The sequence below is a fragment of the Chiloscyllium plagiosum genome, unplaced genomic scaffold (assembly GCF_037043375.1).
Source record: "Chiloscyllium plagiosum isolate Xiang-an unplaced genomic scaffold, Cpla_swu_hap1 HiC_scaffold_6, whole genome shotgun sequence".
NCBI classification, from domain to species: domain Eukaryota; kingdom Metazoa; phylum Chordata; class Chondrichthyes; order Orectolobiformes; family Hemiscylliidae; genus Chiloscyllium; species Chiloscyllium plagiosum.
This window is the reverse complement of record NW_028270144.1, coordinates 70,351,832-70,369,237: the sequence shown is the minus strand read 5'-3', so window position 1 is coordinate 70,369,237 and position 17,406 is coordinate 70,351,832. Positions and strand designations below refer to the sequence as shown.

Below are 17,406 nucleotides of genomic sequence, written 5' to 3'. Positions count from 1 at the left end.
GCCAAGACTGCAGCCCAGACATTTAAATAGCTGAACCAGGCATAAACTGCCTGTAAGTAGGCATCTAGCCATCCCAACCATTTTCCCTCATCCCAGCTAGAGTCACACCACAAACACAAGCAGAAAACAAAGAAAATACACCATGGAATAGCAATGTGAATAAATAATTTTTTTTAAACAAAAAGGGAGTAAATACCCCACCCATCCTTTAATATAACTTAGAAATTGAGAGTATACATCTCAACTGCTGCCAAACATAGTTTAAACCAGATTATTACCAATAAAAAAAGAAAGCCCCAACTGGGCTTCCTCTTTTTTTAAAGAAAAATATAAAGACATACCCAAACAGCACTACTATTTGTACATACTAAATTGTTCAGATTAGGTTAATTTGTCCACAAAATCTCTTGCCTTCTCCGTGTCAAAGAGATGTATGGATCCATCTAAGGTGACCTGAAGCACCACCGGATACCTCAGAGTACTGGATCTCAAGCTCCCTCAGTCTTCTCTTGATGCTGTAATAGTATTTTCTGGATCACCACCATTGAGAAGTCCTGGAAGAGCATGAGCCCTTGTACATTAGGGCCTTTGGATCCTTCCCCTGGATTCTGGAAGTTTCCACAATTCTCTCCTTATCACTATAATGATGAAACCGCACCAAGAGAGGATGTGGACATTTTTCCAATAACTGACCTCCACACTGTGACCTGGTGAGCCCTCTCCATCTTCAAGCCTCTCATTCCAGCTTCCAAGTTAAGGAATTTTGGCAATCAGTCCTCAATAAATTCCGCCATGCGCTGACCTTCCTTACCCTCCAGCAGACCGGCAATCAGAATATTTTTTCTCTTGCCCCATTCTCAAGATCATCCACTTGGTCACGCAAATTACAGTCTTGTATCTCCAGGGCTTGGATCCTATCCTTGGAGGAACAGGTATCAGCTTCCACTACTGCGACTCTGTGTTCAGCCTCATCTGTCCTTTTCTCCAGGTCTCCCAGCTGCTGTTCATGCTTATGCAGCATTGTAGAGATCGGGGCCAGCTTCTCCTCAATTTGCTTACCCAACATCTCGCAAGATTTCGTGAGTTCCTTCACCAGGGCCGGTAGGTAATCGAGTCCGAGGATCCTGCAGGCTGGGCTGCAGGCCCGGCCTCATACGCTGCTCCTCCCTTCGGTATCTCCGGACGGTCAAACACGCAGATCTGATGAATATTCACAATTTTCTGGGACTCCTTGACCTTTCCAGAGTCCCAGGATATTGCAGTGGTCCGGGTTGGGTAGATTAGAAGTTCATCCCGCTTGTGCTGTGGTGCGGAGCTCTGCAACGCAATCCTCCTAGATTGCTACCATCATGGATCCCCCCGTGGATATAATTTAACAATAACTCTGTACCATTTCCACCCATCTTTCCTCCTTAAATACATTCCTTAAACAAACTCTTCATTAATGCCCTAAAGAAGGTGGACTGCAGTGATTCAAGAAGACAACTCACAAATACCTTCTCAAGGACAACTAGGTATGCAGTGACACCCACAACCCACGAATGAATTTTTAAAAAGTTGAGTGTTTTGAAGAGTCAGGTTGAGATGTTACCACCAAAGTGGATGTGGTAGAGAAGCGAGATGCAAAGTTTGGAGAATACAGTACACTACACTTCTGGAATATTATGTACAACTCTGGTTGCTGTTGTACAGGAAGGATTTCATTGAATTGCAGTGTTGGTGAACTGGAAAGAACCTAAGGCTAGAGAGGTTCGTAGTAGCAACTTAAGTTGTCCTTTAATATGTATAGGGCTGTGGTGGATTAGGTAGAAGAAGCAAAAAGATTTGTAACATGATTTTTGGATTAATTAAACCAGCAAGAGATTAGAGAATATGTAAGTGGAGCTTTGTCAAGAGTGGGTAACCCACAGCTGATTTGTGATTTATTTGGAGTTTTTGGAGAGGGGATGTTGGGAGACTGACCAGAAGGGCTTTGGAGAATTTGAATCAAGAAGTGAAAGAGGTTTTTGATGGAGTTGGAGATAAGGTAGGGAACATGCAGTCATTGTCATAGAGATTACAGTAAGAGATCTGAAGCTGACTGATATGCTTAAATGCATATTTTAAATTTCTTTGCTATTTGTACCAATCCACAAGTGCAAATACAGCTCATACAAAGATTTTGTGTGGAAGGAGGAGTGGGGCATGATTTTCCACACAAGCTGGTTCCTTTTCTAGACAGAATTAAATAGATTCACAGAATGAGAAGGTGATATAACCTTTGGAATTGCAAAAATGCGAACCTATAAGTGAAGGAAATGAATGAACTATAGCCAGATTTGCAGATGACACACAAATACCTGGAAAGCAATACATTATAGTCAATAAACCTGCCTTTTCCTTTTACCTGACCCCATTGTGTTTCTGGTTTACTATATAATGCAAAATTTTTCACAGTTGTTATGTTGCTAAGTGGTACAAAGTGCTAAACTGCCCCAATGTTGGCGGTTACAAAGAATGAAAACAATTGAATCACCCACAGTAGGAAAATTTGTAGTTAATAATACAAAACCATATGGATTATGAAATACATATTTTGAAATGCTATCATACTCTTGAGGTTCAGTTCACTTTGCACCATTTAATTCATTATCCCAATCCCTAGTTTATTCCTGCCTCAACGCACTTTCAAGGATTACTCTCCAGACAGAAATTGCTAATGAATGCATGTAATGTATTCTATAGATCTTGTTTAGATGTAATCACAATTGGAATTATTAGGTGCAGTTTCTCAAAATCTGAGCATCCAACGAGATTTTAAATATTTTAGTGTTGGTGGAATTCTCAGTACATACTGTCCTGACAGATGGCAGATTGTATCTAACAGCAATCTCTTCAACTGCACTCAAACCAGGACATGCTCGCAGGACTCAACATAATGTCTAATATTATATGCAAATCCTGAATTGGACAGCCCTTGCTGAACAATCTCAAACGTGCTATGACCAATTCAAATTTGTCATCAGGCTCACAATGTGATTCGCTTATGCTTGCTAGAAGCTATAAATTTTCACAGGCAACAACCTGTTCTCTGCAGGAAAAAAGAACATGTGCATGCATTGTGTCTTTTTTGAATTAAACGAAGGCATGAAGGACAATATTTTCCTGATGTATTCTCTAAGGCAATACCTTGACCAATCAGTCAAACTTGACAAAACTAGTCAATACCTTTTACTCATGCAGCCTAATTGATGCTCCCTTTAGAATTTGGCATTATTGTTTCGATCCTAATGAATGAAAACCAAAACGTTGTGATAGCAAGTCTGTTTTTCAAGCATTACTGAAATTGTGTATTACCAAGCCACTGTGCATTAAACTGGTAATACCTAGAGGCAAGTTAGATATGAGAAGTGTTTAAGACAATATGTTCTTGGTGGTTCAGAAGAAACATGTTAACTGAAGTATTTGCTTAATTAGTTTAGCATCAAGTAATCAACTCGTGAATTTTGAATAGTTTCTGTTTTCATTATGTAGGTATACTTATTTTAAAGTAATAACATGTAGTGTGTCATAATGAAGCTTCCTAAAATGCCAGTGCTATGAATCATGAATTCATTTTGTTATTTGTTCACATGTAGTAACTAATAGGCACAGTTTTGACTTCATGTTTTGCTAAGGTGAAATGCAATTTTGGCAACCTTTTTAAACTTCCTTTTAAGAGTAAGTAATTATTCTTTTGTATGTAATTCATAATAAATTTGAGTGATTGTGTTTTAAAATGGACAATTCGACATTAAATTTCAGGGAACCTACTATGAGCCGTGGAGGATGGAGGAAACGTGCCAGCGAAGGGGACGGTTGGAGAGAATGGGTTTGTTCAGCACACATTACTCTTAAACTTTCTGTATTTTTATTTGTAAATATATTTGTTTCATTTTGTCCATCTCACAATACAAATTGAATAAACTTACAATCACACTACAGTTCTACTTTTTTGCCAGTGTGGCTGAGTTGTTAATATTCCAAACATTGTAGATTTAAGTCTAGGCCCTTTGAATACAAAAGGCCAACATGTAAAATCAATATTGAAGGTGTGATGCATGTGGCAGAAACATCATCCTTTGGCTAAAATATTAGATTAATTGTCCACCTGTATCTTCTGATCATTTCAGTGGATACTCAAAATCCCATGCAATAAGGAACTCTATGTCATAATGTATATTTCCCTTAGCCAACAGAGAAAAAAGATTTTCTTAATTGACAGGATCCTATTGTATATATTTATCTACATATTCAAAGTAATTAATTGTGTAAAGGGCCATGAGACATTTTGAAGACTTATGATAAGGGCTATGTAAATTAAATATTTCCTTTTTGTTCAAGGAGATTTATGTTAGATAAGTGTTGAAATAAGTCAGTGCAGAGTAATAAGGTCTTCTGAATTTTCTCGTAGGGTGGATACATGGCAGCAAAGATGGACAAGCTAGAAAGACAATTCAAATCAGACACTTCTCTTCAACAACAAAATGAAGGGACAGTATCTTGTATTTTCAGAGGTGTTTCAATTTTTGTCAATGGTTACACAGGTATGTGGTGATTTATAAATCTTATTCAGAGTTAGCTGTATCCTTTCAGAACACTGGAATTAATTTAATCTGTCCTCATGTCACTAGGTAGGTAGTTGAATGATTATTCATCTAGTAGAATGGGGTTGAATGAATTTCAATGAGTTGTTGAAAGGTATAATGCTGGCAGGATAAATAAAATATTTCATGCTTGTGTAGTTGCCATGGCCTGGATGCTAAATTAGTCCTGATTTACTTCACCTGTAAATGATGTGTTGTGTTGCAGAGCCAACGGCTGATGAGCTGCGACGGCTGATGATGCTGCATGGAGGCCAGTATCATATGTACTATTCGAGATCTAAAACTACTCACATTATTGCCACTAACCTTCCAAATTCAAAAATCAAAGAACTGAAGGAAGAGAAAGTTGTTCGCCCCAGTTGGATAACTGACAGGTAAGTGAAAATATAATGGTTATTGTTGTTCCCATTTATGTTTTGACGAGTGGAGACATTGCTAATTACAGTAAAGCCCACGTGTCTGATCCTTAAGAGTTTGGCTCTCAGATTGTCATTTACTCAGTGGCAGTGTGACTCTGACCTGGATAGCTGTGAACCGCCAACTTGGTAATAGTATTGACCAGTACTAAGAGTTTAGATTTAAGATATAGTTCTTTTGTAAAAAGGGGACAAAAAAATCCAGTGAATATTTGTTACACTGCGTAACCCTAAATCTAATTGTATATTGTTAAAATTGCAAATTCAGTTAGCTCAGTGTTGCTGTATTTTTGTTTTAGTTGAGCTTTGTCTTAATTTGTTCTGTCACATGCAGTTCATGGTAGTAGGATATCTGAATGACTTAAGTTTTTGTGTGGCACAAGCGTCAGATTGCATTGGCGCATTTACACGTTTGAAAAGATCTCCGAAAATATTTTGCTGAAGTTCTGTATCCATCTTACTGAAAGTAAAATATCTTTCACAGCAAATTTTCTTAACTATTTTCTTGTTTATACTATTTTAATCTGTAAACTAGAGCTTTTACAATCTCTGAGCTTTGTAAAGAAAACACTTGTTAAATGGAATGAGCATTTAGAGGTACTTCTTACTCCATAGGTTCTGAATACTTAGAATACTCCACTTAAAATTGCTGTGGATGATCAGTCGTTGAGTATATTAAGATCAGTAGATGGTAGGACTTGAGGGAATGAAGTGCAAAAGTATGTTTGAAATCAAAAATTGGCAATGATTTTATTAAATGGTGGAGCAGCGTCAAGCAGCCATCCAGATTGCTCCTGCTTTATTTGTGCTGTTTTTTCAATTGCAAGAGCAGTTTTAAATACATTAATTGGGGTCACTTATCTTTAGTGTGTTCATTGTTGCTTAGAAGGTAGTTTGGTGTGCTCGTGAGCCAGAAGCAGACTAACTGTTTGCACTTCAGAAATGTTTCCCTCCAGTTTTTTTTTTGTTAGTGCTGGATAATGGAAGATTTATTCCCATATTTTGATGTATACATAGATTGGTTAGCAAGGTTAGATCACATGGAATACAGGGAGAGCTAGCCATTTGGATACTGAAATGGCTCGAAGGCAGAAGACAGAGGATGGTGGAGGATTGCTTTTCAGACTGGAGGCCTGTGACTAGTGGTATGCCTCAAGGATTGGTGCTGGGTTCACTGCTTTTCATCATTTATATGAATGATTTGGATGTGAACATAGGTGACACAGTTGGTACGTTTGCAGATGAGACCAAAATTGGTGGAAGAGTGGGCAGTGAAGAAAGTTACCTGAGAGTACAACGATCAGGTGGGCCAATGGGTGAGTAGTGGCAGATGAAGTTTAATTTAAATAAATGTGAGGTGCTGCATTTTGGAAAGGCAAATCAGGGCAGGACTTATACACTTAATGGTAAGGTCCTGGGGTGTATTCCTGAAGAAAGAGACCTTAGAGTGCAAGTTCGTAAGTCCTTGAAAATGGGGTTGTAATAGGTAGAATAGTGAAGATGGCGTTTGGTATGCTTGCCTTTATTAGTCAGTGCATTGATTATAAGAGTTGGGAGGTCGTGTTGCGTGGCTGGTTAGGCCACTTTTGGAATATTGTGTGCAATTCTGGTCTTCCTGCTATAGAAAGGATGTTGTGAAACTTGAAAGGGTTCAGAAAAAATTACAAAAATGTTGCTACGGTTGGAAGATTTGAGCTACAGGGAGAGGCCTAATAGACTGGGCTATTTTCCCTGAAGCATTGGAGGCTGAGGAGTGACCTTAATAGAGGTTTATAAAATCATGAGGGGCATGGAGAGGGAAAATCGATAAGGTCTTTTCCCTGAGATAGGGGAGTCCAAAACTAGAGGGCTAGGTTTAAAGTGAGAGGAGAAAGGTTTAGAAGGGACCTAATGGGCAACTTTATTATGCAGAGGACAGTGCGTGTATGGAATGAGGTGCCAGAGGAAGTGGTGGAGCCTGGTACAATTACAATATTTTAAAGGCATGTGGATGGACATATGAATAGGAAGGGTTTAAGAGGGATATGAGCCAAATGCTGGCAAATGGCACTGTATTAATTTAGGCTGTGTTGGCATGGACGAGTTGGACCACGGGGTTTGTTTCCGTGCTGTACATTTCTGATTCTATTGCCTATTCAGTTATATACAGTATGACTTGATCTACAATAAAGTTCCTTGTACTCTGGACAATGCAAGTTTAATAGAGGAGCTGTCTATCTTCAAAATAGAAGACACAAATTAGAGAGAAACAGATGGTAGCAATGGGTCTAAAAAGAATCAGGAACGAAAGTCATTTAATATTAAAAGAGAAAACATATTGAAGAAACTTATGGCTCTAAAATCCCTCAAAACCCATGGCTCAATCCTAGAATTCTAAAATGAGATAGCAGCAGAGGTAATAAATGTACTACTTGAGTTTTCTCAAACTTTTTCAAGATATCCAATACCAATCCCCCTTAATCTCAATATGCCCTAAATTATTGACATGTTCTACATACTAGGGAAACTAGGTCCAAGGTCATTGTATAATAGAGAAGGCACTTGAATGTTGGCTGAAAAATGTGTTGCTGGAAAAGCGCAGCAGGTCAGGCAGCATCCAAGTAGCAGGAGAATCGACGTTTCGGGCATAAGCCCTTCTTCAGGAATCAGAACTTGAATGTTGGCCTTTATTTTAATGGTAATGATCTATAAAAATAGAGAAATCTTGCTAAAATTATGCAAGGCACTTGTTAGACCACTCCTAGAATACCGGAAACAATTTATTGGTATTGGATGCAGTATAGAGAACACTCACTAGGTATGAAGGAACTTTCTTACAAAGAGTAAGTTAGGCCTGTACCCAATAAAGTTTAGAAAAATGAGAGGTGAACTTATTGAAACATTTAAGTTTCTTAGGGGGCTTGACAGGGTAAATGGGAGGCTGTTTACCCTTGAGTGTGTGAGAGACCAGAGGCATATTCTCAAAGTAAGGGGGTTACTCAATTAAAGATGAAGAGGAATTTATTCTCTTAGAGTGAATCCGTGAAACACTTTACCCCGCAGAGTGCTGTGGAGGCTAGGTCATTAAGTATACTTAATAAGGCTAAAATAGACAGATTTTTAATCAGTAAGGGAATCTAGGGTTATAGGGATAAGGAAGAAGAGTGACATTGAGGATTACCGGATTAGTCATTATCTCATTGAATGATGAAGCAGACTTGATAGGCTGAATGGCTACTTCTGCTCCTACGCCTTAAGGACTTATAATAATGATTCAGCATATTCTGCAGCTACTAGTCTCTATGTTGAGCAGAATTTCTGAGGAAAATGTGAAATATGGGCAGCAATTTAAACCTAACCTAGCGGCTGGGAAACTGACCGGACCAAGTGCAATTTCATGATTGGACCTTATCAAGTTTTTTTCTCCATTAAAGTCAGTGGTAAGTCAGGTAGGCCTAAATCCAGCAATCCACCAATGATGTCCATTTTCCATCTTGTCACTTACGTTAACATTTGACACAATTAATGAGATTTTAACTCACTCGAAACCTATGCACTTGCTCAGAGTTAAAATCAGGCCGCATGTTTTAATTATCACAAAATGAATGTTTTTAAAAATTACTTTAACCTTGGTTCAGTGAGAGAACACTTATTTCTGAGTCAGACTCAAATTATGGTCCATTTAATAGGGCACTTTCTAATGACTGGCACATGAATGCTATGCTGCCAAAGATGTTGTCTTTCAGAAGAGAGAGTACACTGATCCCTTATCTGCCAATTTAGGTTGGTATGAAAGACTCTATAATGTTAAATTGAAACAGTGCAAAAGGATTTCCTTTGGCCAATATTGCTAAAACGTACTAACTGTTGGTTGTTGTGTCCTGCTACGCACACGTTGACTGCTGTCTTTGTCCAAATATTAACAGTGACTCTACTTGTAAAGTAATTTATTGGCAGTCCTGAAGAGATTAAAAAATGCTGTTAGATGCAAATTCCTTTTTTATCTTTTCAGTAACAGCTCGATCCTTCATAATGTAAGATCAATGTCATTAATAACAAGGAAGAATTCTCATCCTTGTTTGCAAACCCCTTTATAGCTTTGTTTCCGACCACTTCCCAACGTCCCTAACCCCACCTCTGTGTTGTGCTTTGTTTTATCAAACTGCTACAAAGCATACCCCACATTCATATATAATTCATGAATGAAATACCACCACCACCTTTTCAGGGTCAGCCGAGTTGGGCAATTAATTCTAGCCTTGCCAGCAATGTCTAGGTCCATGTTAATATTAACTTTAGATAATCTGACCATTCATTCATAACACAAAAGAAAATGGTTATGGTTATTGGAGATGGATTGTTTCAGCCTCAGGGCATCAGTGCAAAATAGTCAGGATGGTGTCCTAGGCTGAGCCATCTTCAGCTGATTCATGATTGGCTTTTCCCTATCATAAGGTCAGAAATGAGAACGTTCAGAAATGGGAATGAAGCTGAATATTATTTAAATGGCGGAAGACTGCAGAAAGCTACAGAACAGAGGGATTTGGGAGTCATTAATTGTCCAACCCTTTTTAAATACAAGACTGCTGCCAGGGGATTTAAGAATTGTAAGTGAAATATCTTTGTTCAAAAAGGAGATAAGATAAGCCCAGCAATATAAACCAGTGGTTTAACCTCAGTTGGAGAAAATTGTTTAGAAATGATGGTCTAGAACAAAACAAACTCTTCTTCTGGCACCTTCGCCTCCATGCCTATTGCTTTAGATAAGAGTTGTTACCCCGTCCCACAGATCCCTTCACCTGCCTGCAGTATTCTCCTTCCTGGACCCCTTCCTCTGGCCTTTCACCTACCCTCAACCTGTTAATTGAAAGTTGTCGATGTGACATTGGTCACCTTAATTTCTCTGTCTCTCTCACTCATTCAAACCTGTCTCCCTTTGACCTGACTGCACTCTGTGCTCTTAGATCCAGCCACCTCCTCTTCATCTATGGATGTGCAGTCTCTTTACACATCCATCCCCCATCAGGGGGATTATTTCACTTTCTGAAATGAAGGCCTGAACCGTCCCCATTAACCACCACCTTCCCCGCCTGACCGATCTTGTCTTTGAGTCATAGAGATGTACAGGACGGAAACAGACCCTTCAGTCCAACTCGTCCATGCTGACCAGATATCCTAACCTAATCTAGTCCCATTTGCCAGCATTTGGCCCACATCCCTCTAAACCCTTCCTATTAATATACCCATCCAGATGCCTTTTAAATCTGTCATTGTACCAGCTTCCACCACTTCCTCATTCCATACACACACCACCCTCTGTGTGGAAAAAGTTGCCCCTTAGGTCCCTTTTTTTTATCTGGCACCCTCACTCTAAACCTATACCCTATAGTTCTGGATTCCCCCAACCCAGGGAAAGGACCTTGTCTTTGTCCTGTCCAAGTCCCTTATGATTTTATAAACTTCTATAACGTCACCTCTCAACCTCTGATACTTCAGGGCAAACAGCCCCAGCCTATTTAGCCTGTCCCAATAGCTCAAATCTTCCAACTCTGGCAACATCCTTGTACATCTTTTTTCACAACAACCTTACGATAGGAAGGAGACCCGAATTGCACACAATATTCCAAAAGTGGCCTAACCAATGTCCTGTACAGCCGCAATACGATCTCCCAACTCCTACATTCAATGCTCTGACCAATAACAGAAAGCATACCAAATGCCGCCTTCACTATCTTATCTACCCGTGACTCTATTTCAAAGAACTATGAACCTGCACTCCAAGGAGTCTTTGCTCAGCAACACTGCCCAGGACATTACCATTTAAGTGTATAAGCCACGCTCTGATTTGGTTTTCCAAAATGCAGTACCTTGCATTTATCTAAATTAAACACCATCTGCCACTCCTCAGTCCCTCAGACTTCACTTTGGGCAGCTTCTCCTTTAACTCCTTTCACATTTTTCAGATCAAAGGTGTAGCCATGGGCTCCAGTTATGCTGAGGTATGTGGAACATTCCTCTTTCCATTGTACTCAGGTCCCTCCCCACAACTGTTTCTCTGGTGCACTGACGAGCTCATCAGTGCTGTTTTCCTCTCTTATTCAAAATTGGATACATTTATCAAGTTTGCTTCTAATTTCCAGCATGCTCTCACCTTGTCTATCCCTCACTCCTCCTTTCCCTTGACATCTCTGTTTCCATATCTGGCAATAGATTGGCCACCGATATCCACTACAAACCCACTGTCTTCCACAGTTACAAGGGTAACACATTCACTCATGCTGCTTCTTGGACAGACTCCATTCCATTCTCCCAGTTTCTCTGGCTCCGATGCATCTATTCTGATTATGCCACCCTTTGCAGGGAAAGACCTCAGAAATGTCCACCTTTTTCCTCAACCAAGGATTTCCTGTGACCATGGTTGATAGAGCCCTTAGCCATGTCTGACCCTTTACTGCACTTCTGCCCTCACCTCTTGTCTTCTCTCCCACAGTGCCACTAGGGTCCTCCTGGTCATCTTTTTCCATCCCACCAGCTTCTTCATCCAAAGGATCATAAGATCTATAACAGTGACTAATTCCTCATTTGGATGCACTGTGATCTAGTAAAATGGAGCAGTGGTTGACATTACTGCAGCCAGTTGCCTTAGGAACACACTTAGATATGACTCATATCAAGCTATTAGCATCTGGATCACAAGTTTAAGTATTTCCAAATTGTCACATTGTACAGTGCTTTCAAAAATATATGTGTAATAGCTTTTGAATTTGTCCTCATCTTTACATTTCGTTGGTGCTGAAAGGTATGATCTTAAACTGAAAAATAAAATTTCTCAGATTTCTAAGTGAGAGAGATGGTTATGCCAGTAAATTTTTTTTCCCTTTTTTTTGCGCTAGACTATTTCCTATCCCACCAGTCACAAATTTGAAGTTCAAGAGTAAGATGGTGGTAATATCCCTGAACTTGGAGATAGTGAGGACTGTAGATGCTGGAAAGTCAGAGTCAATAAAATGTGGAGGGGAAAAAGCACAGCAGGTCAAGCAGCATCAGAAGAGCAGGAGAGTCAACATAGACTCTCCTGCTCTTCTGATGCTGCTTGATTCGCTGTGTTTTTTTCAGCTCCACGTTTTATTGACTGACTTTCCAGCGGCCTATGGTAATGCTATGGAGACATGAACTCAAACCCCACAGAGGAGTGATTGATTCTAAATTTATTGAGTTTAAATTCCATCTGGATTTAAAAGCATTACAATCAGTAATAGTGAAAAATCAGTTAAAAATAAAAATCTGGTTTACTAATATTCTTTAAGGAAGGAAGGTTGTCATTCTTACGTGGTCCGACCTAATGTATCTCCAAGCCCAGTCAAGTCACTCTTAACTGCCCTCTGAAATATCAAATAAATAACTAAGTTCAAGAACAGTTAGGAATGGGCAAGAAATGATGGTCATGCCAGCCATGCCTGCATCTTGTGAAAGAATAAAGAAAAAGAAAATTGAGTCTGTGTGGTAGACAATTAATGTTATGAACTTTTATACACTACAAGTTGAGTTGATAATATTCAATACTCTTAATCTGTTGCATTTGTGAACATGCATTTACTTCCACATTGTGAAAAAAATAGCATTTCGAACAAATATGATTCTCTTCTGCTGCAATGAAATCAGATGTAAGATGAATTTAACCATTCAGGATTTAAACATCAAAGTTGCAGGTATTTTATAATCCATTTGTCTGTAGCTTTTCTCTTTACACTCATATTGTACAGTTCTTAATCAGACCAATTTTATTTAGGTAAATGATCTTTTTTGAAAATGTTCCTGCTCTATCTATTAGGTTTCCAATTAAATAAAACCCAGAAATTTACAGTTTTCTGTTGTTTGCAGAGCTGTGTTGTTGGAGATAACATGTTAACTCAGTTTGATCCTTTTGTTTGGATTGCAGTATAAAAGCTGGATATCTCTTATCCTACATTCCCTATCAGCTCTATACCAAGCAGTCAAGTGTTCAAAAAGGATTGAACTTCACTGTGAGCAAGCCTGAAGAATCTATGCCAGGCCCGAGCAATATTTATAAACTGAATAGAAACATGTAAGTAATTCAGCGACATCAGTATTTAAATTCTGATTTAATGTTCTTCTCTTCACTTGCTATTTCCTTATTTTTAGTTATTCATCTCCAGACTTGCTTTCTACAGCAACAACATTCACGTTAACTCTTTTCCTTTTTAAATGTTTGTAGAACCTCTTACTATTTGTTTTTAGATTTCTAGCAAGCATTCTCTTGTGTTGTAATTTTTCCCCTCTTAATATTTTATTTGTTATTTATTCTTTTAATTGTATCCAGTCATCTGACCTGTCATCCATGTTTGCCCACTTATATACATCCTTTGAGTTTGATGCAATCTTGAACCTTTTTGGCAATTGCTGATGGGTTCTCCCCTTGGAATTTTTCATTCTCATTGAAATGTATCCATTCTGTGTATTCTGAGATGTTCCCTTTAATGTCACTATGCTATCTTAATTTAAAAATTTCTTCATCTAAATTGCCATTTCACTTTAGCCAACATTAGTTACTCTTACTTAAGTTTAAAATCTTGGTCTTGGTCCCACTCTCCTTCCTCAAACTGTGTGTAGAATTCAGTCATAATTGCTGTGACCTGGAGGTCATTAAATAATCCTATTGGTCCTCAATACTAGGTTTGATTTGATTTATTATTGTAACATGTATCAAGGTACAGTGAAAAGTTTATACCTACAAAGCGCATTGGGTAATAGAACAGGACGAAGAATATAATGTCACGGCTGCAGAGAAGGTTCATAGAGAGCAAGGTTAACATTAAATTCAAAATTTGAGAGGTCCATTCAGAAGTCTGATAACAGCAGGGAAGAAGTTATTGAATCTGTTCGTGTGTATATACAAACTTGCTGGACAGAAGAGAGTATAACTAGGGTATGAGGGGTCATTATGTTGGTTGCTTTCCTGAGGCAGTGGGAGGTTTAGATGGAATCCGTGGATGAAAGGCTGATATGTGTGATGGAATGGGCTGTATTCTCGATTAGATTGTTGTCTGGTTGGCTCCAGTACATGCTGTTCCAAGAATCTATCTCGAAAACTTTCTATAAGCTTTTCTACTAGACTACTTTTGCCCACCTGATTTTCCAGTGAACATACAGATTAAAATCCCCCATGATTGATTGTGTACCTTTTTGACAAGCTCCGATTATCTCTTACATTATACTCCATCCCACCGTGTGGCAACTTTTCGGGCCCCTGTTTGCCACTGCCACAAGTGACTTGTTACCTTTTATCATTTCACGTTTCAACCTGAACTGCTGTACTTCCTGGTTTCTTAAATTTAGGTCATCCATCTCTCTGGTAGCACTACCATTAATTTACAAAATCACCTTCTAACCTTTCCTGCTTCCTATCCTTTCTAAATATCCTTTCAGTATTCTGGTCCCAATCCATGTCACCCTACAGCCATGTCTCCACAATAGCTAACGGATTGTACTTATTTATTTGTATTTGTACTTTCAGGTCATCTGTTTTGTTCTTAATGCTATGTGCATTCAAATACTGAGCCTTTAGTTTTGTCTTTTCATTACTTTTGTAACCTCTAATCTTACCTGTTTATTTACTCTCTTCTTTCTATCCCTTCCAGTCAAGGTCTATTTGGCATTTCCAATATTAAAATCTATTGATCTCATTAGTATAATCAGAGAATGTTAAGTAACTCAATTTGGAGATGCAGGCTTTTTTCTTAGTTGAAGATGGTTGTGACCAAGAGTCATATACACAATTTATCTACAACAGTGGAAATTTTGGTGAACTGAACAGTAGAGAGAACTGCTGGTTGAGGAAAAAGTAGTTTAGCTATAGGTTAATAGATTTTGAGCTAGTGGAAAATAGGAGTGAAAGCCATTTGTGTAGAAGCCTCACAGGACCAAATCTTGCGTATGGCCTGCAGAATCCTATGTTCTCTGCTTCCTGTTTTCCACCCCGCATCCCATTGTTAATGCTTTTGTAATTTTGGGAAACTGATACCCTGCTCTGCTACTCATTTCCCAATATTCTCAATATCTGTTTCAACTTCTGTGCCATTCTTCCCATGGGACACTATGAATTTATAGTTCAAAAGCCACTCTTTAAGTTTATTTCCTTTTAACCTAAGTAGGAACTATTATATACTTGCAGTGTTATCTGTTTTTGTTTCTTGTTATGCAGCCTTGGTCTATCACATGCGCCTAATATGTGGCGATATTTGTGTTGATACAGTGCATTATTGTGCATATCAAAGAATAAAATTTATGATTTCTGATGCTCACTTCTAGAAAGAGTATCTCTCACAACCAAGAGAATGCCAAATACAAGGAGAACTCAAACCAGACCAACAATGGAATGAATGGATGTGACAAAAAAAGTGAAGACTTTGAGCTAACAGACTTGGAGCATGTTTTTCCTAATATAAATCATAATGGCGTTCATAGTTATAGAGACCATTTTTCACTTCATAAAAGGAATGAACCCAATTCTTATAGTGCCTTAAAAAAGCAGGATTACTTAAAACATTGCTGTGAAAGTTCGTGGGAAAAGGAAATTGAAATTCCTGAAAGGCTGGAAGAAGAAAATGATGACTGTGAAATGCATTTCAGGAACTGTGAAAAGCAGTTTGCAGAAGGCAACGCTTTGCTGCCTGATCATATTAGGACTGCTACAGCATCTTCATTAAATGAGTGCTTTAAAGTAAATGGGGCTAACCATTCTACTGTTCAAGGAATTCCAAAAATGAAAAGCAGTTCAGAGCCTTTACCCATCAAGGTATCTTCCCATTGGTCTTCAAAACCGGCAGACCCGAGTTTTATATCTGAGTTTTATGCCCATTCAAGACTGCATCACATCTCAACGTGGAAAAGTGAGTTTGCAGAATATGTAAACAGACTTCAGAGACAAAGTAATGGAATTTACCCAGGCAGAGAGAAACTAAAAAGGATTAACATGGGCAAGTTTGAAAGAAATCCCATTGAAACTAACCATTCTGGTAAGATTGTATTAACTTGTTTCACATTATGTTTTTTATCTAACTCTAGTGTACAATCACATTAGAGATTGCACTCATTTTAAACAGTATTGACAGTTAATAAGATAAGTTTATTAACTTTATGTTCAAAGAGAATGTATCAGAGTTTTACTTATAAACCATTGTCCCTTGTATGGTTTAATTTCACTTTTTAACGAGTGTAGTTGTTGCTTTGGTGGAAGGTTTTATAAAGTCTTTATCCATTTTGCAAATTCAATAGGAAAGTTCTTTTGAATAAGATATGAGCTTGTAATGACGTTTTTGTTCATAATATTTTGGGACATATTCATCCTGGCAGGTCCCACTTAAATCTTAAGTTTGGAAATTCTGACATGTCCATTTGTGGGCATACCGAGGTAAAGACTCTGCTACCTGCGCCAGAATGGTGAGGCTGAAGGCACTTTTGTTATTAGGCATCGTTTTCATGAGGCACAAACCCTGTAAGATTAAGAGACTCAAAGTATCACTGAAGTTTGGGGTGGTGCATGTTACCAGTGATCCTTGGGTAATTGTGATAAAGTGTATCGTGCATTGGAATTTTGATTTTTAAAATTTAGGCAGATGGATTTTGACTTAATGGAAGTAACTGTTTTTGAGATGCGAAAGTCATTTGGAACAACAACCTAAATACATAATTTCCAAGAAAGCGTATGACATAGTAAATACCTAGACAGATACCTGTGTTGTTAGTTAATGAAATCTTTATACTTTCTTTAATTCTTTGATGAGATGTGGATGTTGCTGGCAATTTGTTGCCCATTTTTAATTGAGTCCCTTGAACTCAGTGGCCTGTTAAACCATTTCGGAATGCAGTTAAGAGTCAGTCACTTTGCAGTATGCCTAGTGTCACAGAGAGGCCAGACCAGATAAAAACAGCGGATTTCTTTTCCTAAAGAGAGCTAGATGGGTTTTACAATAATTGACAGGGTTGCATGGTCAGTGTTAGACAAGCTTTTAGTTCCAGATTTATTAGTTGAATTCACCATCTGCATAGTAGTATTCCAGCCTATGTCCCCAGTGTATTAGCCTGTGTCTGCATTATTAGTTCAGTGACAGTATAACTCCTCCACCACCTCCCCCAAGACGTTCTGGAAAACAAATGATCAAGAGCCACTCTTAGTTTGAGTTCAGTTCAGAGGAACCTGGTTTCAGTTTCATTCTAGCTGAAAAATAAGGCTTTTTGTTTCAGGAGAGCAATTTTATCTGAACTGCAGAGCAGTTTGTTAGATTCGTAGAATCTCCAGGTTGAGAGTTTGTAAAAGTCTCAGCTATTAAACTAAAAAATAATCTGAAACAAGTTCAAGTTATCAG

At 38.4% G+C, this 17,406-nt stretch overlaps 1 protein-coding gene across 3 annotated transcripts in view; it reads left to right on the top strand.

Moving 5' to 3' along the window:
* rev1 (REV1 DNA directed polymerase) overlaps nt 1-17,406 on the top strand; it is a 125,487-nt gene that overhangs the window by 12,779 nt on the left and 95,302 nt on the right. For all 3 annotated transcript variants that reach the window (XM_043691688.2, XM_043691686.2, XM_043691687.2), the window contains exons 2-6: nt 3,784-3,850; nt 4,433-4,565; nt 4,831-4,999; nt 12,960-13,106; nt 15,350-16,056. In XM_043691688.2, coding sequence (XP_043547623.2) covers nt 3,794-3,850; nt 4,433-4,565; nt 4,831-4,999; nt 12,960-13,106; nt 15,350-16,056 — 1,213 coding nt within the window. In that variant the 5' untranslated portion in view covers nt 3,784-3,793. The remainder of the gene's footprint in view (nt 1-3,783; nt 3,851-4,432; nt 4,566-4,830; nt 5,000-12,959; nt 13,107-15,349; nt 16,057-17,406) is intronic.